Below are 24,249 nucleotides of genomic sequence, written 5' to 3' on the forward strand. Positions count from 1 at the left end.
AAACACATATATACAGCTAAAAATGTGTATACGTAGAGTTAGACAAATCACAACACTTGAACTTATGAGAATCGGATAGCACGGCGTCATTTTAAAATACGTTTCATTTTTTAAATTGCGGCACATCGGGAAGCGTTATTAATAAATTGTGAGTCAAACACCAGATACAGGTACTCTCTACTGCAATTTGCCGCCCATGACAAAGCTTAAATCATTTCCCTCTTTAACCTGAAATCGAAATTAGTGCCACCAACTGGCAGCGTTATAAATAACAAATTAATTTCTAACGCTTGAAATTGCGATTGTATTCAATTATTTAAGCAGCACATCCATGAGCGATGCTTTATTTATAAACTGGTTCGACTCCGACTAGTGCCTGGTAATTAGTATTACGAACTTTATTATAAAATTGAAAATATATTAAACCGTGAATCGAGCCACGTCGGATGCCTGAGAGTGGGGCCCGATACACGCAACCTATTTTCGCCCGCTTACCACATGCACCGGACAAATGTTCGTCCTTTTTATGCTATTTTCATCTATTGTGTTGATTTTGTTTTCTTTTTTTTTGGTTTGTTTTGGTTTGGTTTGGTTTGGTTTCTTGTTGGTTTTATTGTTATTAATATTTCATTTCCTTTTTTCCCCAAGGGGAGGGTAGGTCTGCGGCCAGCTGAATTGCGTTTTAGTTTCGTGTATAAACAGATCGGGAATGGGGGGAAAAGAGAAAATGGCTGCGTTGCGGCTGCCAGAAATGGCGTCGTTCACTTTAACATTGCATACTTTTGGGCATTTTATTATATTAAGCCATAAATTTCAAGGTCAGACATCACATGCCAGCTGCCAGTTGCCAGTTGCCAGTTGCCGGCTTCAGTTGTTGTTGATGTTGCTGCTGTTGTTGTTGTTGTTGTTGTTGCTTCTAAGTATAGTGGCTTTGTTGGCAGCACGCAAAGGCAAAAAGGACATCTTTCAGTCGGCCCATTGGGCAACCTTTTGAGATTCCTGCTTGTCACGACTCTAATACCCAGCCACTTAATTGCCTTGTTAAATGTCATTTGCCTGCCGCCCCGCACAGCTGTGCTCAGTCGTTAACCATTAAAGACTTCTTCTCATAATTGCATATAAGGGAGTACATTTTTTAAACATTTTAGTTAAACATAAAAGTAGTATTATGTTGATGCCTAATAAATGTTTACATCATTTGAATAGGACTCTTGGTAGTTGTCAAAAATAATGATGTAGAACTAAAGTAGAAATACAATTAAGAAGAGGTAACATGTTTCGGTTGCAGTCTATAACTATCTCTATGACGAATTTATTTAAAGTGTGATATATTTATTGCTGTATATGCCTTACAAACTTCCACATACCAAATTTGGATTATATATCACTCTAATAATTTTAGGTTTATGCTTGCAAAAGAAAGTCTCTAAATCGATATTCTGAAAATTGGATTATGTATATATATATATATAGAAAACGAAAGATCGCCAAAATGAACATTATATATATATTATATATAAATTCTGTTTGTGGTATGTAAGAATATATATTTAAAAGTTTCTTTACTGAAGCTCTCATTAAAACAATCAAGCAAAAAAAAAAATTATGAAGAATGATTATTTTCTGGTCTTAACAAATATATAATAATAAGTATAAAAGGAATATTAAAAAAATACTTTTTTTTTAATTTACAAAAGTTAAATTTAATTACAATTTTTTAATTTTAATTATATCTTTTTGTATTAAACATAATTTTTAAGATAATACAACTTTTAAAACTAAATATATGAAAAAAATATAAATGTGCGTGCATGTACACCCTGTATTCATACATATATGCATGCATGTATACCCTGTATTTTTCTTGTTTACTAACCAAATTGTAGACTGTAATACTTAGAAAAAAGAAGAATATTTTTATAAATATGGGATTTAGTTAAAAACAATTATCCTATCCGTATTTTACTTAGTCCAAGCCTGAATAATAAGTAAATGCTCAACTGTGAGTTGAACTCTATGTTAAGCTTTAAATGGTTGCGGTTGAGCGTTTGCGGAGCTTTAAGGTCGTTCTTTAATTAAGTTTTATATCAGCTGAACGTCAGCTGGCATTAAGGCCAGAGGCCAAGGAAAGGACTGTGTGGCCCTTGGTGTTGTCTCGGGTGGCGTCTCGGGCGGTGGCAATGGCGCCACCTGCTGGGCGTTGCTTGCGTTTTATTTGAATTGCTTGTATAGTATGTACGCGGCGTCTGGGGCGCCTAAAAGCAGAGCTCATTTTGTGTGGCAAGTTTGCCGTAAATCGATGCGGCAGCCCGCCTAAGCAGCCATAAACCAGGAGAGTGCCAACAAAAGGGCCGGCTTAAGCCGTACCATGCTTGATAATGGCAGCAGAAGTGTGCGGCATTTGCTGCAGCAGGTGGGGCAAGTTTGTCCCTTTTTCTCAACCTTTTCCTTTTGCTCGTCGTGCTTCAAGTGTCAGTGCGGATTGTGTGCGCTGGTGACACGTGGCAACTTAAATTGAAATGCCGCCAGCAATGCTGTACATATCTATTAGGCCCAAGCAGCGGTCCCTCTGCACCCAACCACACTGCCATTTGCCCCACCGCAGGCGGCACTTAGCGGCACTGAGAAATGTCACCTGCTGTTATCAAATATACAACTGCAGTCGGTAGTCGGCAGTCGGCAGTCGGCATTTGCCAGCACATGCATTTCGTAAAGGAGTCGACAACAGAAGCCCATAAATATATCCAAATGCTGATTACACCTGGTCCTCATGGAGAAGCTGGCGGAGATTTGGCGCCGGCAGCTGCCATTTGGCTCGCATAACATCTGGATTGTTGGTGTGTGTGCGTGTGTGTGTGTGTGCGTGTGTGTGTGTGTGTGTGCGTGTGTGTGTGTGTTTGTGGCCGTTTATTGATTTGCAATGCTTTCCTTTTTCATCGCATGTCCTGCCATTCATATGCATATGGGCGTGGGCATGCTGGTGGGCGTTGTCATAAAATGGAAAACATATTGCCGAATAACCACTGGCAGCATCGAGACCCAGAGCCAAACAGAGCTGCAAACGAGCCCAATAAGATCCAAAGACGCAGTGCCGCATTATTGAGAACTCACATTGAGGGATGCTGCCAAGTCAGTTAGTCAGTTAGCCAGTTAGTCAGCCCGGCCTGCGCTCAGTTGGTCAATAGTCCATGCAAGCCAGCTGGCCAGTTGGCCAGCTAGCCAGTTGGCCAATTAGAAAGCACCCAAAGGGCTGAGAGTGCCAAACGAGGACGCACATTAAAGCCGGGGCTAACGATTTATGTGCTGCGGCACACACACACACGCTGACACACGCACACACACCCAAACACACACACGTATTGTATTATGTGTGTGTCTAATTTACATTTATTGCAATAGACACACTCACTTATCCAATGCTTAGTTGCAAATTAGAATCAAATGCTCTCTCAATTCTAGATCTAAAGTCTGAAAACGTGCTATCTATGATTTTTATGCAACTGTCTTGACCCAGTATTAACAGGCGGACCACCTGATATTTGGAATGTGACACACATCAAGGGATACAATTAAAGGTAATCTTTTGGATAATCACTTAGCTATAGCTTGAATTGCAACTTTTTCCAACTTCTTGGCAACGAGTCTTGACCCTTTTTGGCACGCTAAAAGACAACATATGCGGTTCCAAGAGCACGTATTGAAATGTCAAAATATATACAATTTAATGACATGGCGCCTAGACCGACTATTCTCGGATTCGACTGCACGAGCGAATGCAAATGGCATAAAAGGTCAGCTGCCAAGTGGCCACTGCAGCGAGCTTATGCCGCAAGATTGATGCGGCAAAGGAGCACAGAAATATTGCGATTGGGCAATTGATTGATTGATCAATCGATCATTTAATTAGGAGGTTAGTGCAGGACAAAGTTCAGGCGCCGGTCCAGTAATTGAATGCCAATTGCCATGCAGCAAATGCCGAGCAGACATCTGACCGCCGTCCAGCAAAGCAGATGGAGACGCTTCAAGGATGTTACCCTTGCCCAGGCTCATTAAATTAGTAGATAGCAGACAGGGTCTTGCGGCAATGCCAATTGACAACGACAACGACAACGACAACACTTCAACTTAAGTAATCTATATGTGCTGCAAAGTTTGTGCACATAGACATCCATTCAAACACGGAATGTCTATGTATTTAGATACATTGCGAAAAAAGAAGCAAACTATATCTGAGCTTGTGCTGAATATTGATTGTTTTTGCTAATATATCCGATAATATATTGAAGCCTTTTATTGTTTAAGCTCAAGTTTGGAATAACGATTTGGAACCAAGCCGCAACTCCAGTTTATTCCCTTATGTGAACGACTGAATCAGAACTAGAACCGAACTCTATTTTTTTCAAATTCGATTTGCTTTAAAAAAATAAATAGACTTTAGCGTGACACTCAGACCTTAAGCATTCTATATACTATAGACCCTAGGCATATTCAGATTGGGCCCCAAATATTGGATTTATCTAACCATATATGGGTTGGCAGATGCCAATTTTGGGCAGAGAGCAAATGCAGCCCGCGATTTCTGTGTGAAAATATCTAAGTCGTGCAATATTTTCAGCGGAACAGGCTTGCGACAAACGACAAAAGTCTTATAATATATTAAACCTAAAATTAGAGAATAGTCTAAAAGATTGTGTCAAATAAAAATATAGCAATAAGCCATGCAAATGGCATATTGGAACTGGCTCAAAGAACTAGTTCAGACAACAACAACAACAAAAACAATTTGTGGAAGCAAAAGCGGAAAAAATTAACAGTAAATGCATTCATAGTATGTACGTAAATACATTTATTTATTTATGGCCAACTTTCTAAGAATCAAACACATAAAACGCAGCTAATTTTCAACTTGGCAAAGGATGCGCGCACGACAGAGCGAGAGAGACTGAGAGGGAGAGAGAGAGAGGGAGAGAGAGAGAGGGAGAGAGAGAGCTAGCGCTATGGTAAAGCAATTGCAATTGTCTGGTAAGTTTTGTGCCAGGCCAGCTGGAACAGAATGGGGAGGGAGCGGGCGCAGAGGCACAGCAATTGGGCTGATGCCAAGAAGGCCTAAAAGCCATTGCAAAGGAACAGGCAAACGGGCACGAGTCCGGGCGCTGAAAATGTGTGGCATACGCATAGGCGCCGCAACGAAAGTTCTGCCATTGTTAGAGCGAAGTTCGTGGGCCATTTATCATGGCGACCCGTTATAGCTGTGGCGCTTATATGTGCTTGCAACCTTATATCATAATGCAACTGCAACTTGGCAGCAAAAGAAGTTTTTTCGGTAAAGAGCGGCAGCCTTCCCGCCAGGGCATTTGCAACCCTTTTGTCAACTTTAGTTGAGTTTTTCCTTTGCTTTCCTTCTATTCTATTAAAGCCTTTTAAAGAGCGCACCCACGCACAGCGGGCAGCTGCTGGTTATATGGGTTTCCTCTTGCGCCGACTGGAGGGGCACATGCATGGCAGGAGACCATGCTTAACGGCTTGTTGGCCACTTTACGCCGCGGTACTCACGACGCTGGCAAAAAGGCAGACAGCAAAAAAAAAATGCATGCAGCAACAGCAAATGCTGCACACGCGTCTGCGTGTGTGTGCACTTGAAAAACATATTAAAATATAACAAAAAAAAAAAAAAAAAAAAAAACTACAACAGCAACGAAAAATCAAAGCACATTATGGTAAGCTAAAATATTCATTTCCCCCACAGGCCCGTCCGCCTCTTCAGTATTTTTTGCACCACTTTTTCACATTTTTAAATGCCATGCAAGGCGAGCCATTAAAAATATATTTATATATGAATGCAATGCGCCACCAACTGGCCAAGTGCACTACAAAACTATAAAAGCAACAACAGCACCAACAACAACAACAAGAACAGCAACAACAAGAACAGCAACAACAAGAACAAGAACAGCGCGGTTGCAGCTGCAAAAGCGCATAATGCGAAAAATCGTTGCAGCATTTCAGGCGCCTCTGGCGTATGAGCAATTTTTAAATACCTTCTGGCCAATGCGCTGCAATTAGAACTTTGAGCAGCAAGGGAAGGTTGGAGTGGGGGGGGGGGGGGGGGGTGGATTGCTTGCATATTTAAATTTTAGTTGGGCAGCTAATTGTTGCACGGGCACGTTTTGAGCGAAAATATTCATTGCATGTGCAATCGATGCGCAATCGATGCGCAATCGGACCATCAGTCAAGGCGAGCCGAGTTTCTGCCGCAATTTCAATCAACAATTCAAGCTTACAAATAGTTCGAGCAATTATAATAATGCATTAGTAAAATTGCTGGGAAGTAAAGAAAATGTCTGAACTATCTGGTGAAATACAAATATGAACAATTAGATGTTCACATAACAAAATGCGATTGATCAATCAGCCCTTTTGAAAAGTATATGCATTCTACAATATATTATTAGTTATTGTATTGCTTAAAAAGGAACTATATTTTATATATCATATTATTTATTGTATTATATATTACTATGCTCGAACTTAATATAGAATATTCATGTATGGTCTTGGTCACACAATAATAATATATATTATTTACACTCTTCAATCAAAGAACTCAATATACAGTATTTTTCTTTCTAATTCAATTTCAGCGACAAGCGATATTCCTTCAATTAATGTACATAAAAATAAAAATGGAAATTCAAAGTAGTCAATCAATTATTTAACATTTTAACTCGTTCAATCACTTGCTGTTCTTTTTGTTGAATTTGTAAAAATGTGAGCCTTAAAATCAATCAATCAATACATCACTTATTTAATTGATGTATTAATTATGTGGTCAGCTTGCATTACTACACTCATCTTCGATCTCCATCTTGTCATATATGTACCTTAATAATGCCTTGCGTGTTGTATTTGCATCAATCAAGTTGGTTTCAATCGTAACAGATTCAAGACAATCAATCAACAATCTTGCCATTAGTAATTCGTTCATTTCACTTACTCTCAGACGTGTTACGAGTTTACGTTATGTCCAGAAATCATCAATCGTTGACATCCACAGCCACATCATGCATCATCTGTCAATCAATCATTTCAACAGTCAAACAGTAAATTGCGTAAGATTTTAGAAAAAAAAAACCCGGCTCCAAATCACCTTCAAGTTGCAGAAGACAACTGGCAACTGCGTTAACGCCCACAGCCCCCCCCCCCCCCCCCCCCCCCCCCCCCCCCAGCTGTCATGGCTCGCCGCTGGCCGTTGGCAGCTGGTGGTTGAGGGGGGGCTGGGAGCTGGGGTTGGGGACTGGGGGCTGTCCTGATCTCAGACCTGATAAGACAATGTCGTCATCGTCATCATTTCCACCGCCGCCCCACAGCTGTTTAGCCTGATGCCGGGAAAAGCTTTGGCCATTTGTTTTGTTTTTGCTTTATGGCGCAAAAGCACTTTCAGCGCATCCAGTGGCTGGAAATCGGCACGTGCCGTACTGTTTGGCCATGGAGCGACACACAGAAAAGCTCTGGAAACCGAGTGTTAGCGTTGCAGCAAAGCTTGCTGCCTGCAGAGCCCTGCCCAAGCTCGCGCTCTTAGGCGGGCGGGAAGGGGCAAGAGGAATGAAAACCATAAGAAGCCCTAGTCAGGCCGTAAAAACAAATGCCGGCTTTGCATGTATTGGCGAGAATAACGGACAAAAAGCAATACATACAAAAGGAGCGAATGGGAAAGAGTGGGAGAGAAAGAGAGAGAGTGAGAGCGCGAACGAGTGAGTGCGCGAGTGAGCGAGCAAACTTAATGTGTTGTCTGCGAACACCCAAGCAGAACTTTGACTTAACTTTATGCCCTCCCCTGCACGCGTCCCTTAACCCCTCAACCAGTGCGGCCAACTGCTTCGGCTGCTTTTTGTTCGCGCTCCACAGCCAGCTCAACAACAACAAAAGAAGCAACAGCAACAAAACATGCAACAATGTGACATTATGTCATAGCTGACATTTTTTGCTATTTTGATTGTTGATGTTGTTGTTGTTGTTGTTGTTGTTGTTGTTGTTGTTGTTGTTGGGTCTCTGAGCGCTGTGGAGTGTCTGCAGCAGATGCTTTTCACAAAGCATTTAATGCCGTTAAGTTATCTCATAAAATTATGAATACACTTCGCTTGATGCTTGATGATCTGTCAAGCAGCTTGTGCAAACAAAACGGCAAAGTTTACACTAGCTTGCTTGACTGTTATTTTTTTCATGTTTTCTTTCTCTCTACTTAGTGGAGCAAGATAAAAAGCAAGGCTAGTCGGGCGTGCTCGACTAGCAGATGCCCTCGACCAAGCGCCGAGTTGCCGTTACACATAGTCTAGCTTCCTCTTACATCTACATACACAAAAACACACACACGCCGCATCTTCTTTCGCTAGCCTAACACCATGGAAAATGATTTTTTGATTAAATTCGGTGTTTATTGTCCGATCATTATGAAATTTTCAGGGCATTTATATGTGAAGACATCTCAAAAGTGAGATACTCTGCATCTGTGTGTACTGCACAACAGTCTGGTTACTGAATTCGGTCCTTCTTTAAAGCTCACAGACATGCTTTCATTAACGATTCTTATCGACAGCATAGCAACAGAGCAAGTTATTGATGATTTGATACTTAAAGATTGACGCGTTTATATGTAAATACAGTTTGACGGACAGATGGAGAACATGTTCGGAGATGCCTTCCTTCGCCTGTTACATACATTTGCACAAAATTAGTATACCTCTTTTACCTATTTTCATAGAGAATATATATACTTCATGGTATCCGAGAAACCGGCTACTGTTAAGCCCTTATACCATTCTATACCATCCATTATCAGGGTATATAAAATAAGTAAATAAAATTATTCGAAACCTTGACATTGACAATTTTCGCTGTTGTTATTGTTGTCTTTATGGTAATGCCTTTTTCTATTTCCTTAAACTGTTTGGCTCGAAAAAACAATCGAATTGTCAACTTAAGCACCAAGTGCTGCATAACTAGGTGCATATATTAGGGTCTATTAGCTATTAGTATCTCCTGATTAAGTTCCTCTTGACTGTTATAGCTTTGGATAAACTGAATAGATTTAGCTAAATAGATCGATGCGAAAGAGGTTTTTAATATTAACTTGTCTTCGTTATTGATTTGACAATTGAAAAGAGTTTTTAACCAAAACACTTTATCCATAAAAATGCATTTAGAAACTTTTCTGTGCCCCTTTTCAATGCAATTAGTGCGATATTCTATTTTTAACAAAATTTACTCATGGAATTGCAAAACTATTGTTATTACTTTCTCGGAAACTTCGTATAAGCATAACTAGGTCAAAACTCGTTCGATTTCCAGCTGAAACTAATTTATCGTCGGTTTGCTTAAAATAATATTGGTTTTCAACTGAAGCTAGGCAAGCTATATATATATATGTATATAGTAAAAGATAATATATAGCATGTATACTTTATACACATGTATGTATATGGTATATTAGTTGACACTAAAGAGGTGCCAAATAATATTTAAAATTTTTATTTATTATTTTTAATAGTTATTTTCGGTTTTCTTTTCTTAAGTCATCCCTAATCACTGTGGGATAGAAGGGAATGATAAAATTTAATTTTTATTAATTTAATTTAATTTTTCTTTAAATCGGTTAGAATTATGCAAGCGTAAGGATTCAACATAAATTTTTAGGTGGTTCAAGATATTTATAAAATGTGTTCCACACTTATAAATGATGTTAAATTAAAAGTAATAATAATAATAATCATAATTCCAATTTAGGCATTAATAATCATAATTATTTAATAATACCCATAAGAATAAAATTATATTAAAGCGCTGACAAAACTGAAACTGAGCAATTTGTTGCCTTAATTATGATGACTATGCAACCTGCCTGCGCTGGCAGTTGGCATTTAATTCTCACACGGACTCAGGCAGCCCGGGGCGTGTGCTGCCCAGGACCAAAAGCAACCGAAACAGTTGACACTTTCTTTTTCTTTTTTTTTTTCTGATCGCATGGAGCGCTAAGCAGTCGACGAAATCCGCTTAAATGCCACTTCCGCTTGTCGAATGGCAGCTGGAAAAACGAGGCAGAAGCAGCGCAAGGGAGAGTGAGAGAAAGAGTGTTGCATAGTTCTTTGTGCTTTAGCTGGCTATTCAAAGCAAGTGCCCAAAAGGGACCGATAGGGGGCGCCACACAGCGTCACACAACACTGAGCCGCAGGCAAAGCACATTTTAATGGAAGACCGTTGCACAGCTCAGCAATTCTCGGCAGACAAACAAGCATGCACACACACGTGCACGCACACACACACACAAGCATGTATGTATGTGTGCATATGATTTTGTGCTTGGGAGACGCTTAAGCTTCTGGCGGACATCTCTTTTGATCGTCTAGCATTTGCCGCCCCCGGGCGACCAGCTGCAATGCAGTTGCCATATTTTCATTGCTGACCACTATTCAAAAAAATAGAAGAGGGAGAAAGAACTTTGCAACACTGCTGACCGGATTTCAATTGCCTTGCTCCGCCTGCTGCCTGCCGCCACCCATCAATATCAACACTTGACACTCCGAGTGTCCTTGTTGTCCTTACAGTGACATGCCACGCGGTCGGTCGCAGCAGTTGAAATTTTCGGCGCTGTTTCTTGTTCTTCATGTTAATTACGTTCCACACATTCGACACTTTATGGCTGCACGTCCTCACGGCAATGTCAACGGCCACACACCTGCCCCGTTTATGCAAATGCCAAAGCACTTTAAGTGTGACCAGCTACAAGAAAATTGTCGCTAACACTCATGTTTCGTTTTATTTTGGGAAAGGCTCTGACAAGGCAAACAAAAACCAGAAACAAGTACAACTCGCTGAGACAGCGTGGCAATAAATAACAACTTGAACTATTAGGTATACAAGGACTAAAACAGTTCGAGACCGAAAATCCAATTTATTTCAATAATTATGAAGCTAGCCGAAACTTATTTTATTCAAAATTCATTTCTTTTAAGGTCAAAAACTCAGACCCAAGGGAAATATCGCTTGGGCCCCAAACATTGGATTAATCTACCATATTTTGGGTAGGGGCCAATTTTGGTTAGAGATCAAATTTAGCCAGCAATTTCTGTGTGAAAATATCATAGTTTTGCAATATTTTCAGTAGAATGGGCATTCATAAATTATAAATTGAATTGGATTATTAGACTTTGGAAAATATACGACAAAGGTTTGTGTTAAACCAGGTTCAGAAAGCTTAACTCAAGGCTGAAATGCGGCGCGACCCTAAGCTAAAGCACCGACCACTTAGGACTTTACTCAATACTATACAGATCAAGAATTATTAGCAATAGATAATATTCGTAAATCTTTCCTATTCGACTGATATTAGATCGGTTATAGATCGGGATACATTGGGCTTGTTTATGTTCAGTTAGATTAGTTAGCCAGGTATGAAATAGCTGCAGTTTTCTTGAAGGGAGCGTGTGCGAATGTTAACAGATATGTCCGAGAGGTATTTGTAGAAACTCCCGACTATCTGAAGTACTCACATTATACGCGAATCTGAAATAGAAGCCAATTTGCATACTTATAATTAGATGGTAGTTATCATTATCATGTAAAGGAATTTGCATGCTTATGAATATAATCTGATGATACATATTATCCTTATCCAAATTTTATTTCCCGTTCGAAGATCCTGATTGGGTTAAACTGTGACCTACATGGAATTAGTCAAGGAATTGGTTCATAAGCAATTAGACAATCGGACTAATAAGATTAAATACTTTAACCTAATGATATATATGTATATGTTCATATGCTAGATATGCTTAAAGTACTCGAATGTGTCCTTCCTATTTCATAAAATTTGTTAAGCGATCTCTATAAGGATCAAACATTGATCATTTTTCTATTATGATTAGTATTGGCATTGATTTTATTGTTATTATTATTAATTGAATTCAAAGAAATAAAACTATCTAAAGTACGGACAAAAGATATATTTTTTATATTTATAACCACAGATTTCGTATAATCTGTGTCTGGCAGCTAGTTAAATCGAACTCCCCGCATGCCCCATTCCCCTTCACCCTGCTACGCCCTCATACTGGACGCTAATGAGCGGCTGGTTTGCTTATTCAAGCGCATAACATTCGCTTTCAAGTTTTGCGCTGCGAGCAAAGAAACTGTTTTACGAGTGGGTTTCACTTTGTATAGTTTTTATCAGCACTGGTCGGTTATGCTCCTATTGTTCCTATTGGCTGTTATAGCAACAACAGCAACAACAGCAGCAACCGGCGATGCAAAAGGTAAAGCAAACATAATGCATACAAATAAAAACAATAACAACGAAAGCAACAACAACAACAACAACAACAACAACAGAAAGCAAGAATAAACCAGAATTCTCTCATTGGACGCAAGTGCAAGTGCAAGTGTATGTACCTAGCACCTGTGCGCGTGTGTGTGTGTGTGTGTGTGTGTGTGCGTGCGTGTGTATTTGTGTCTGTTTGCATTGGATCCCAGTCTGCTTGGCAGCTTGGTCGCTATGTGGCCCATTATGTTCGCCTGGCAAAATTGGAGCATTTATTGTACCAACAAAAAACGCATTTTATGAGAGACGGACTGCCAGCAGCCGGGCTGTACTTGCAATGTTGTTCTTTTTTCTTACTCTTACTGCTGTCAAATACACACAGAGCAACGAGAAACAGACACACTGGTTTAGTAAGTCGACTCTCGGTTGCCCTATTAACTGGTTTCTTCCCTTTTGATCAACGATTGCCATGATCAGATACTTATTTAGGTTTCTCATCAATCAAATGATTCATTTGCCAGCTTAGCAATTTTGTTGTTGCTCAATTGTCGAAGGCAGCTCTTCAAAGCTGCAATATGCATATGCCGAATGTGCCACTATGCAGGGTATATGACAAGAACAACGAAAGCAACACGCAAAAGCTGTAAGCCGTGAGCTTAGCACATACACATAAAGTGAAAGCTCAAAGTTTAGCCAATTCAGCAACCAATGCGCTGTCAAAATCTCTTAACCGCACCCACAACTATTGCCGTCCTCTTCTAGCACGCTCCACTTGCTGTGCATGATTGCAATCGGTATATAAATTGCCATCGTCTTGCTTTGGCTTATGTATACGTGTGTACATATATATAAAAGAAAAAGCAACAACAATGTGTGAAAAGAGAGAGAGAGAGAGAAGCAAGTGAACTGTGCGCAAACACTATTTAGGTCGTCGCTGTGCTGCTGTTTGCTGGTCGCCTGTTGACGCATCTAGGGCAAGTTCCTAGAATGTTCATTCCAATAAGCCCACCATGGCCATTGCAACATCGCGAAAATGATAAAAATTGTTGGCAGGCGAATTCGTAGAATTCACCCGAACTCAATAGGCGCCCAGCGTTTGATGCGTATAGCTGCTACAGCTGACGAACTTATGGGGTGTTGGGGGGCGTCCCAACATTTTTGTGGCGTAGTCAAAATCGCGTCATGCGCGTCGCAATTTCAGCAGGCGGTCAGAGACAAAACGCCAGACACCCTACCCAACGAGATGCCAATAGATGCCGCCGAAACACCATCGAAGACAGCCCATGGCCGGGCACGGGCCAGGATGCCCAATCACATATGGCCGCGCGGCGCAACGGACTCCACATACGGCCAATGCCAATGCGTTTGCCAACAGTGGGCTCCACAAGCTCCACGAGCTCCACACAGAACACGCTCGCTTTTAACACTTTCGATTTCTTGTTCCAACCAAACGCTGGCCGCTAAATAGGCGCCCAGCGTACAACAGCAGCGCGTTGCCAAGCAACAGGCCCACTCGCACAATGAGATAGCTACACACATGCAAACGTTATGCGGTCTAGACAGAGAGAGCGCCATACAGCTGAATCAGTGCATAGGCTAGTTGTCTCGTTCGTTGCGCTCTCTGCACACATGTTGCTCGCTTTGGCACACTCACTCATATTAGAGAGCGTACATTTGCGCGACGTTTTAATTCGCACACACAAATACACACACTCGTATGCATACATATATTATGCTTTCTCATATGTTTGCACTCATGCAATGTCATGCGATGGCAATGTCCTTGTATAAAAAACAGTTTTTGTGCACAGGCGCACAGTGTGCGACAACCAGCAGCAACAGCAACAGCAGCAGCAAGAAAATAAAACATCGCTTGGTTTGTTGTTGCTGCTAAGCTCATGCTCTCGCTGGCTCGCTCACGCTCTCACTCACTCACTCTCTCTCTCACTCTCTTGCTTGCGCTCGCTAGCTCTTGCGCTTACAGCTTTTAGCTTTTATTTTTAGTTAGCTAAAAAAAACCCGCTGACTGTTCCAGCCAGCAGCATGCAACAATAATGTGTATACGCTTGTATGTATACATGGGTGTGTGTGTGTGTGTGTGTGTGTGTGTGTGTGTGTGTGTGTGTGTGTGTGTGTGTGTGTATCTGTTTCTTTCTGTTGGGGGAGTTGGTATTTTGCTGCTGCTTCAGTTGCTTGCTGCACGCCTGTTCAAAAATCGACTGACTGAAGGCCCCTGAAATCGTACGCACACGCGATGGCAAGCATCGGGCACTTGCCCGAACGACTTCGTTGCCAGCAGCAGCAGCGTCGGCGTCGGCAGCGGCAGCGGCATCAACGACTTGAACTTGAGCGCCGCCCCGTCTGCCATTAAATGCAGTTTATGTTGCGCGCTGCGAATTCATTAAATGTTGTTTTTAATTAATCGCAGGCAGACAGAACAGCACACAGCGAAACAGAGCAGAGACAGCAAGCCAGCCTACTCCCACTCCCACTACCAGCCGCCCCACACTCCGTCATGCCCTGTCCTGCCCGGCCTAAGAGCTCAGCCAATTAGTGGAAAATGTTGCTGCCCGGCACATTGGCCACCCTCTTCATTAGCTGCACACATTTCGACCTACGCTTTTTGCATCGCATCTTCTTCTATCCTATTACGCCGGCATCGTCTTAATTAAAAAGCTGACAATGTTTGCCCCAGACGCGGCCGGAACACCATTTAGCTCATTCCCGGCGCATTTTTAATTGCTTAATTGGAATCGCGCAGACGACAGCGCCGAAGGACGCCCAGCCTCGCCTCGCCTCGGCACGGCTCGTCAGTCAGGGACGAGGCCGTGCTCGCCCAGCCATTGGTGGGCATAGACCTGGCGACGCCCTTATCGTTGCTCGCTTGCTGTTCCTTTCGCACGTGCCTGGGCCGGGCCGGGCCGGGCCGAGCAATTAAGCGGATGCGGCGAGCGAACCGCCTCTCAATTCAGCAGCCAGAAGCCAGCATCCGGGCGCTCTCAAGGTCGTGCATGGAGCAGACACCACGCCTAGATACGCCTCAAACTCAGCCAGTGCAGCAGGCGCACAGCAAGCGGCAGCCGGCGAGCGCCAGGACTCTGTTTGGGATATGGCAATATGCTCAGCTGGAAGCTGCGAAGCGCCAATGTGCAAGGACTCGCGTGTCCTTGGCCTGCAATTCAACGCAAGTTTACGGTAGCTTAAAAGCGCACCCAACAAAAGAGAGAGACGAAAAGATTTCAACTTAATCAGCAAAAGCTCGTTCTCGCTTTTCCAATGCAGAAAATAACGAATATTTGAAAACGAAAACTATTAATGCCTTATAAGAATCTTTGTAATATATCAACTGTATCATAATTATATTTTCTAACTAATCTAATCTAATCAAACTAATCAATAAAACAATATAGTATTCAAGTATTATATGTATGGATATACTTAGATCGAAATACAAATTAATGAAAAAAATACACTTGAAAAAAATGTCATATCTTGACATGATTATATATTAACCACGACAATATTGTCAACACACCATGTGATATTCAGTTTAAATTATAATTCACAAGCAAATATAATCGATCTGTTAATACATGTACAAGCAGACAATTAATTTTTAATAACAAGCCTTAGTTAACCTAGAAATAATATTCACCGATTAGTTAAGCTTGTCCAACACCGCTTAGCTTTGACGCTCGCTGCACACGTTACCCAACACTGTTTGCAGAAAACAAAATAGGCACCGCAGTGAACTTCATCAGAATTCCTTAGCTAGCTCGACAGCAGGATATTCTCTATCATTTTGAATGTGCACATCAAGTGAGTAGCACATAGAATATTAAATGCGGTAGGCTCCCAGAAGATTCCAACATTTTTAGAAATTAAAGTGAAAACCAATCAAAAACTAATAAGTTCAAATTTTTGGGCTTGACTGAATTTCTTAATTTGTGATGGAGCTTTCCACTTGGAAGCAAGTTCTCTTGAAATGGGTAAGTGTTCTCTTTGGGTTTTCCAAGGTTGTCACAAATTTCAGAAATACCTTACAGGTTAGGGACTGTGAGCTCATCGAACCAACTCCAGTGTGCTTGGATGATCTAGAGCCCGAAATTTTCTTTCCGGCATACGCAGAGCGCGTTAAATATTTGCGGTCCAATCCAGAGTCAGCAAATAGCCCACTGCTTTATTTTTTGGAAGGTGCGCACGTACGGGCATTATTAGGCATACGTCTCTAATGAAAATAATATCCGATTTGCAGAGAAATTTCCCAATTTCGAGCCCCAACTAAAACAAAATGGCGGCATCGCTGTCAGCGATTACGCCTATGTATATTCTCTTCTATGGCGATACGCCAGCGATAACGGCGGTATCGACTATATTCCGGACGGTGTCTTCCAAGATAATTATATTGAAAATTGCATTGACCTCTTCATTCGATATATCCCAGATATGTCCAATCTATCGAGGGTTATATTGCACGAATGCATCACCCGGATGCCTTTGGGTGTTCAAGAAGATTCTCCTGAGCATAATGGCAATAGCGATTCGTCGGGTTGCGGCTGCGGCGAATATGTGATGGGTGAAGAATGTGTAAGCGAGGCCGCTGATGAAAACGAACTCGATTATATAGAGGACGAAGCCATCGAAGAAGGCAACTCTGATGGGGCCGGCGAAGAATCCGAATACATTGGGGGAGAGGCCGTCGAAGAAAATGAGCCCGATTATATTGGGGAAGATCTCATCGAAGAACGCAAATCTGATGAGCCCCGCGCAGTGTTTGAATACATTGTGAAAGAAGCTGTCGCGGAAAATGAAAATCAACCCGATTATACAGAGAACGAATCTTGCAAAGAACTCGATTCTGATGAGGTCGACGAAGAATCCGAATACTTTGAAGAAGCCGTCGAAGAAAATGAAAATGGACAAGATTATGTACAGGAATACAACTCCGATAGTGGGGCCAGCGAGGAAGCCGAATACTTGAATAGTCCCCATTATAAATTGAACGAAACCGTTGAGGAATACTACTCGGAGGGCGCCGAAGAGGATTCGGACTATATCGAAGAGGACGCCGAAGAAAATGGAAATGAACCCAATATTCTGGACGAGGCGCCTGAACCAAAGAAATCTAGAACTGTAGAAGAGATTTTTAAAAATGAGCCCGATCATATCGAGCACGAAGCCACAGAAGAGCATAACCCTGATAATGAAACGAATGGAGAAGCCGAAGCCGCCGGAGGACGAGAACCCGATTACATGGATAACAAAGCTGTCGAAGAGCCTGCTTACAGGGAGAGCATCTATGAATGCAATTTACCAGCAAACAATTCGTTGACCCCGACCAGGCTTCTGCGTAAACGCAGCCGTTCCTGGCGCACCTTCGCCAACAATGCCGACGTCCCTCCTCTGCCCGCCAGCAGCAGTTCAGGTGTCGACACCGAAGAGAAGTACTGTTGGATGAAAAGCGACCCATATGAAAACGCGCCTCCAGACAAGGATCTACTCGGCAGCAACAATAGCATTAGCAATTCATCGCCTTTCAGCAACGGAACGGAGAGACAACTTCGGATTGATAACCAGCCAAATGAAAAGGTGCCGACTAAAACGTATTCCAAGTCTAGGGTAGCTCTGATCCGCGAAAAAGCTTCCTCTCAATCGGAGCCCAGCATTCTTTATAATATATACACGTTGACCACCATCGATACAGATTTCTTGCGATCTAGCGAGGACGAGGACGAGGACGAGGACGAGAAAGGCGATGGCGATAATAACAACGTGAGTTTCTCTTTATAATTATGATCCATTCGATTCTTTGATAACTCGTGTAATTCACTCCAAAGGACGAACAGCTTGGAGCCAAAGCAACCAATGCCGTGGTGCAGTCGGAGAAAAAGGAACTGGGGAATTCTTCCAGTTCAAAATATCGCAGCGTGGACGAGAATGCAGATGAGTTCATCGAAAATGAAATAGTAGGCAAAATAAAATATATTAACCCAATGATAAAATACCATTGTAACACTCATCCAATCAGCTACAATTGGCCATGGTCAATGGAAACCTAGACAAGGACACGCTCATTGAACTGCTCAAAGATCATATAAGAGCCTTACAAATAAGCAACGACGAGCTAAGCAAAAAGGTATGCCAATAATCCTTTAACTTCGATATTAAATCTCTCTTCCATTGCGTTTATTCCGGAGCTAATGGAATCTCGTTTTTGATTTAGGTGCAAGTGTCCGATTCGAACGCACAGTCGTACATGAAGCGCATACACGAACTGCAGGACCTCGTGGACAGTGCGGACGAGATCGTGATGGACAGGGAGCGTACGCTGGAAGGTCTACGCTCAGACTGCGAAGCGCTAAAGATGCGCCTGCGCAGAGGCAGTTTTGAGCTGAATGACACCACGGACGATATTGGTGTTAGCTCGGAAGATAAGGCACAATCGGCTAAGAACCAATTGCGTGGACGCGCGGAGAAGCGAAATGATTCGTCGGCGGCATTGGCTTCTGCGGAGAACGAACGCATGAGATTCAAGCAAAAAATGTTGAGGCTTATTCGCTCGCACAACGTGGAGTTGCCTGAACTGCCACTGAACGACAATTCACTACCAACGCTCTTTGGCCTTATTGAGTATACAATGGACCAGATGGCCGCAAAGTATGAATCGCATAACCAAACTTTGGCAGCCAATAAAACGGTATGTGATAATCGACAAGTAGACATAGGTCAAGGCAAGTCTGTTAGCTAATAGAAAACCTAATCATCCTGTCCACCTTTACTATCAGCAGAAGAACGTGGAGCAAGCCGCCTGCTTGGCGGAGTCGCATAATCAGCAGGAAGATCAGCCGGCGCTCGAAGGGCGATCGGTGCATCTGGATCAAGATCCAATGGTTCTCTACCGGCAACAGATACAAGCCCAGGACGCGTTCGCCGCCGAAATGCTCCAAATATTAGCCGAGTGCAACAACCTAGCCGTCGAGCCGGACGATGAGCCTGGCGCCGTGTTCCATCAGTTGCGCAAACAACTTGGCCAATTTGTGGCCAACTACAGATATCTTAACACGCAATTGCAAAGCACAGTGCCTGCGACCATGGATGCGTTGAGTGCCTACGAAGCGAACATCCGGAAGATGCTGCTGGAAGTGGAAAATATCTACAATGTGTCGTCAATGAGCCAAGAGACTGGCATGAATGCCTTGGAGCAGCTGCGCCTGCAGATAGAACAATTTATGTCAGATTTCAAGGGGCTGGAGGCGACCAGCGCGCGCTTGACCAGCGAATACAGGAGCTGCCTGAAGCAGTACAGCGATCAGCAGCAGAACATGCAAATGGAGCACGCGGATCGCTTAAAATTGGACGATTATATAAAGTATCTGGAGGAACAGTTGGATTACAAAACTAGCGAATGCAACTGGTTTGGGCAGGAGTTAACGCACCAGATCGCATATATCAATAAACTGGAGTCGGAGCAGAATATGTCGGAGATTTCAGACGAGCAGGAGCTCCACGAGTACCACCAGAAACTGGGTTCAGTGCTGGGCCGGCTCAAGGCGAAGATGATTAATTACGTATGCGGCATCGTCCGCCTAAATGTGAATCTCAATAAGCCGCTGGTCATAGATAATCAACTGCTTGTCGTGCACCAGCGCCGGCTGACCTTATTACTGGACGAAATAAAAAACAACGTAATGGATCACATTGCACAGATTGCCCGAATAGTCTCGGACTCTAAGCTGCCCAAGAATGAGATGCAGCAAACCGACGAGGTGAATCAGGATCAAAACACATTGGTGGATGAGCTGCAGCAACAACTTAGCGCTGCCAAGGATCAAAATAAACAGCTGGAGCAGGAGCTGCAGTCGGCCATTCAGCAGGACAATTATTCGGTGCTTAAACAGGAGCTGAGGATCACACGCCATGAGCTGAACGATATGAAAAACGAAAATCTGCAGCTGAGCCACAGACTCTTTGTCTCCAGGCGTGCTGGCGAATCGAAGGGATTGGAGAAGCAGCTGGAGACTTACAAACAATATTCATCGGAGCTTGAGGCGAAACTCAATGATGCATTCGATTTGGTCAACGATCGGAATCGCGAACTAGAACGCTTGACCAATATGTTCAACGAGCTGAAAGTATCGCTAACAAATATGGATCAACGCGTTAGGCAGGCATGTCCTGTGGAAGATAATTCATCGGTGCTCGTGGGGCAGGGCCGGGATTTCGTAGAGCTGCAGCAGCACGTGGAATACTTAGAGCAGGAGCTGGTAATAAGCCAAGAGCTAAGCACTAATAAGCAATCGGAGCTGCAAATGCAGTTACTGGAACAACAGAAGGCCGCCGCAATAGAGCTAGATGCCCGAGATTCTGCCAATCAGCAGCTGTCCGAAAAGCTGGAAGTATGCCGGGTACAGGTTGAAAGCTTAGAATGCCAGCTGAAGCAAAGCCAAGCATCAAGAGAGCACCAATGGCAGTCGGCACTGTTGGTTGATCAGCTTGGCGGCTCCAGAGGGAGGCTCCAACAGTCGTCAAGCATCTGGAAGCAGCTGGAAGGCCTACAGCTCCAGCTAAAGAAGAGGGAAGAGCAGCTGCAGGCCGCACAAGTGGACCTGCAGAAGGAGCAGAGCGAACGCCAAAGGCTAGCTGAAAATCTGACCGACTACCAACAGCTGGTGGAAGAATTGCAGCAACCATCCAATCAGGATTGGCAAATGGAGTGCCAGCTGTTTGAGGCGCATAAAGAGATTGAGGTGCAAAAAAAGGAGCGCCTGAGACTGGCTAGAGCCGTCACCCAGTACCAACAGAAGGTGGAGCAGCTACAGCGTCAACTGGAACGTGCTAAGAACGGCAAATTGGCTTCGGGCCTGGTAGATCAGCTAGAGATGGTGATGCAGGAGCTGCAAGATGCCAACTGCGCGAATATGCAGTTGGGCCGCGAGCTTCTTAGCTATCAAGAGCAAAAGGCAAACTTACAGGAACAGCTGACTATGTCCCAGAGCCACAACTGCCCAAGTCAGCACGAAAAGAAACTGGTCGAGAAGCTGACAATCGCACGTGAGGAAGTGCAGAAACTGAAAGTCGTAAATCACAAGTTGGTGAAGACGGCAAGGTATTACCGAGATCATGCTGAACTCCTGCAGGAACAGATGGGGGAGATGCGAAGACGCGAAACGAATGCATTCCAAAATGAAGCTCGTTTGAGCGCCGCACATCAGGATTGGCTTGAGAAAAATCTGGCTAGCTACAAGAAGCGTGTTAAAAATCTACAGCAGCAGATAAAGGAGCGCGCGGCCCAGCTGAAGGATGCCGAGCAGCAGGCAAGGAAAATTGAGCATTTGCAAAAACAATTGACGATGACGCAGCAGAGACTAAGGGAGCAGCCCAAAACTGTCACCATGGATCAATCTGGACTAGAAGACGAACTGAATACCGCCTACCACGAAATAATTGGGCACGCGTCCCACCAAAAGGAGCTCGCCCAGCAAATTGCTAGTTACAAGGAAAGGATTGATCACTTGGAAAATCAATTAAAGGATGCTAGGAGCAGCAGAGCTACTGCGTCGGAGGGAGAAGACAAGGGTGAACTTGTCAAGCAGCTGGAAATTGCCCGCAGGCACATGTACGACCAGGACTGCGCACAGCTAAAGCTGAGCGAGAAGCTCGGCAATTACAAAATGCGTCTGGAGAACATGCAGGAACAGTTGCAAAGGGCTCAAGTGATGAAGGCCAAAGTGCAAGATGAGCTGAATCACGCCCAGGAGCATATAAAAGCAATGCAGTCGCAGCAGCTGGATCTGCAAGAGAAATTGGACAGTTCGAAGCAGGAGACGACTACCGCATATGGTCAGCTAAATGATTTGCAGCAGCTGCAACTGCTGACGTTGGAGCAGCTGGAAGACCTCAAAAAACAATTCGACAAGGTTCAGCAGGAGTTGGGCCATGCGCAGGAAGTGCAAGCGAAGACTGTAGAGAAGCTACATAAAGCGGAGAAGAGACTGGAGAAGCCGCTGGAACAACTTGCAGAGGCTGAACAAAAGCTGCAGCGCATAGAGTATGTTATCCAAGAGTACGACGCACTCCAACTGGAGAGGAAACATTTGCAGGAGCAGCTAGGAGAGGAGCAGCAGAAATATTTAGCTCTGACAGAGGGCCAGACAAAGCTGGTGGAGGAGAAGCGTGCGGAAATAGAACGAGAGATTGTTAAGCTTCAAAAGAAACTAGAGCTGAAGGACTTCCAGCTTGAAGCGCAAAAGGCTCAGATCAGCGCCTTCGAAAGAAGAGTCGAAAAGTCGCCGGAGCCGATCAGCAGCACGCACGATTTGGCGCAGGCCAGACGTTCGCTAGTCAAGCACAAGGAGCACCTGGCCGCACTGCGGCAAGAGAAGAACACTCTGCAGAAGGATGTAAAAGCCTACAAGGAACAAGCTAGATGTGCCGAGCAGGAGCTAACCGCATTTCGGCAGCAGCACGCGCGCTCCATGGAGGAATATACGGCATCTATATGCGATATAAAGCGTCTAGAGAAAGCGCTCCACATGGCCCAGTTTGAGCTGCACAGTCTGCAAGCGAAGCTGGCCCTCACCGATAATGAAATAATACGCCTAACATTGCAAGTGGGTGACCTCAACGAGGCGATTCAACTGCAGAAGTTGCACTCGGCTGAGTTGCTGCAACAACTCTGTGAAAATGAAGATTCGCTCGCCGAATACAAAAAACAAATGGCCACCGAATGTGAAATTCACAACTTGGCCCAGAAGAATCTGGACAGGACGCTTCAGGAGCTAAACACCCTGCGATTGCGCCAGAATCTGGTGATCAGCCACCTAGATGTTCGCCTTGGCAAGCTGCAGTCGGAGGGCCGAGGGATAGCGCAGCGTGAGTATAATAGTCGCCGCACCGTGAAGAGCCTGGAGGTAAAGTTGGCCAAATTGAGGAAGGACCTGTCTGACATGCGCTTCTCCAACGAGGGTCTGGTACTAGAGAGGGCAAACTATTTGCATCGCATGAGTGCTATGCACAGAAAGATTGAACAAGATCGCGACAGGATGGAGCACCTACAGACCAAATGTGAGCAGCTGCAGGAGCAATGTGACCATATGAAGGCCAAACGGCAATTGACCACCGGGATGGTAAGTCAGTCATGGATCCATTCAAGTAGGGCTCTAGAAAGTGTTTCGGCTCCAAAGTATGTAACAGGTGGCAGGAGGCAACTTGGATAGTGCAGAGTTTATCATGTTAGTTTTTCATATCACTTACAGAAGAGTCGTTAAAGCTGTCTCCAATCCGTTTGTTCCTTTCTCTGGATGAGGGCGTCGATCTCAACCGACTGATATGTAATCTGGAATGTACTTGCTTCCATCTTTCTCTCCCAATACGCATTGGCTTTGAATTGTAGATTTTCATGTACAGTAAGCACAGCTGGCTTCCTTAAATTAATTAGATCGAACTATAAAATTTGATGTGCAGGTTCTTTTACAGTATTCGTATTTTTCAATTAAAAAAATCAACTTTTTAAACTTAAACTCCCTTTAAATTTAAATGCGCAATTCTGAAACAAGTACAGAGTATTTACTAGTCGGGCACTATCGGCTTGTCAGCATTAAACTTACTCACATAATACTCACACATTTATAACGATTTCCGTTCTATATCTTATATGTGCATGCATACTTTATATATGGAAATTTCGGAAATTCAAGTCACAAACTGTACTATCCATCGATCCTAAGAAAACGGGCCGCAAGGCCGAACATTTTCGACGCAGCCTGGATTAAACTGGATACAGGATTAGCTAGAGGAGCTAGCTGCGGTATTTGTTATCAATTTTCATAAACATTTTTGACGCAGCCGGATTTAAGCTGGAGGGCCGTGGTTTTCACACCTATAGGAGTCTATTTTTTTTTTGTCATCAAATATTTGTAATTTGTTTAAATATTTATAAT

At 43.4% G+C, this 24,249-nt stretch overlaps 1 protein-coding gene across 2 annotated transcripts; it reads left to right on the plus strand.

The window, feature by feature from the left end:
* The first annotated feature begins 16,119 nt into the window (after nucleotides 1-16,119).
* On the plus strand, nucleotides 16,120-24,197 carry LOC115767080 (centrosome-associated protein CEP250-like). Of its 2 annotated transcripts, none has more exons than XM_030711226.1 (8): nucleotides 16,120-16,299; nucleotides 16,357-16,504; nucleotides 16,566-18,082; nucleotides 18,148-18,276; nucleotides 18,339-18,446; nucleotides 18,534-19,007; nucleotides 19,096-23,436; nucleotides 24,007-24,197. In XM_030711226.1, exons 1-8 carry the CDS (start codon nucleotides 16,261-16,263, stop codon nucleotides 24,079-24,081), a joined length of 6,831 nt encoding a protein of 2,276 aa, XP_030567086.1. In that variant the 5' UTR covers nucleotides 16,120-16,260; the 3' UTR covers nucleotides 24,082-24,197. The 2 variants fall into 2 exon arrangements, with proteins under 2 accessions (XP_030567086.1, XP_030567087.1); XM_030711227.1 differs by having other exon boundaries at nucleotides 19,099-23,436.
* Nucleotides 24,198-24,249: the final 52 nt, after the last annotated feature.

Source organism: Drosophila novamexicana, unplaced genomic scaffold (assembly GCF_003285875.2).
Source record: "Drosophila novamexicana strain 15010-1031.04,08,12 unplaced genomic scaffold, DnovRS2.1 tig00001302-arrow-arrow-pilon, whole genome shotgun sequence".
NCBI lineage: Eukaryota > Metazoa > Arthropoda > Insecta > Diptera > Drosophilidae > Drosophila > Drosophila novamexicana.

Excerpts from the sequence above, each read along its gene's own strand:
- LOC115767080 (XM_030711226.1), top strand. The coding sequence starts at position 16,261 with ATGGAGCTTTCCACTTGGAAGCAAGTTCTCTTGAAATGG. Across the intron at positions 16,300-16,356 it reads AGCAAGTTCTCTTGAAATGG|GTTAGGGACTGTGAGCTCAT; the intron begins GTAAGTGTTCTC and ends AATACCTTACAG. Across the intron at positions 18,277-18,338 it reads AGTTCATCGAAAATGAAATA|CTACAATTGGCCATGGTCAA; the intron begins GTAGGCAAAATA and ends TCATCCAATCAG.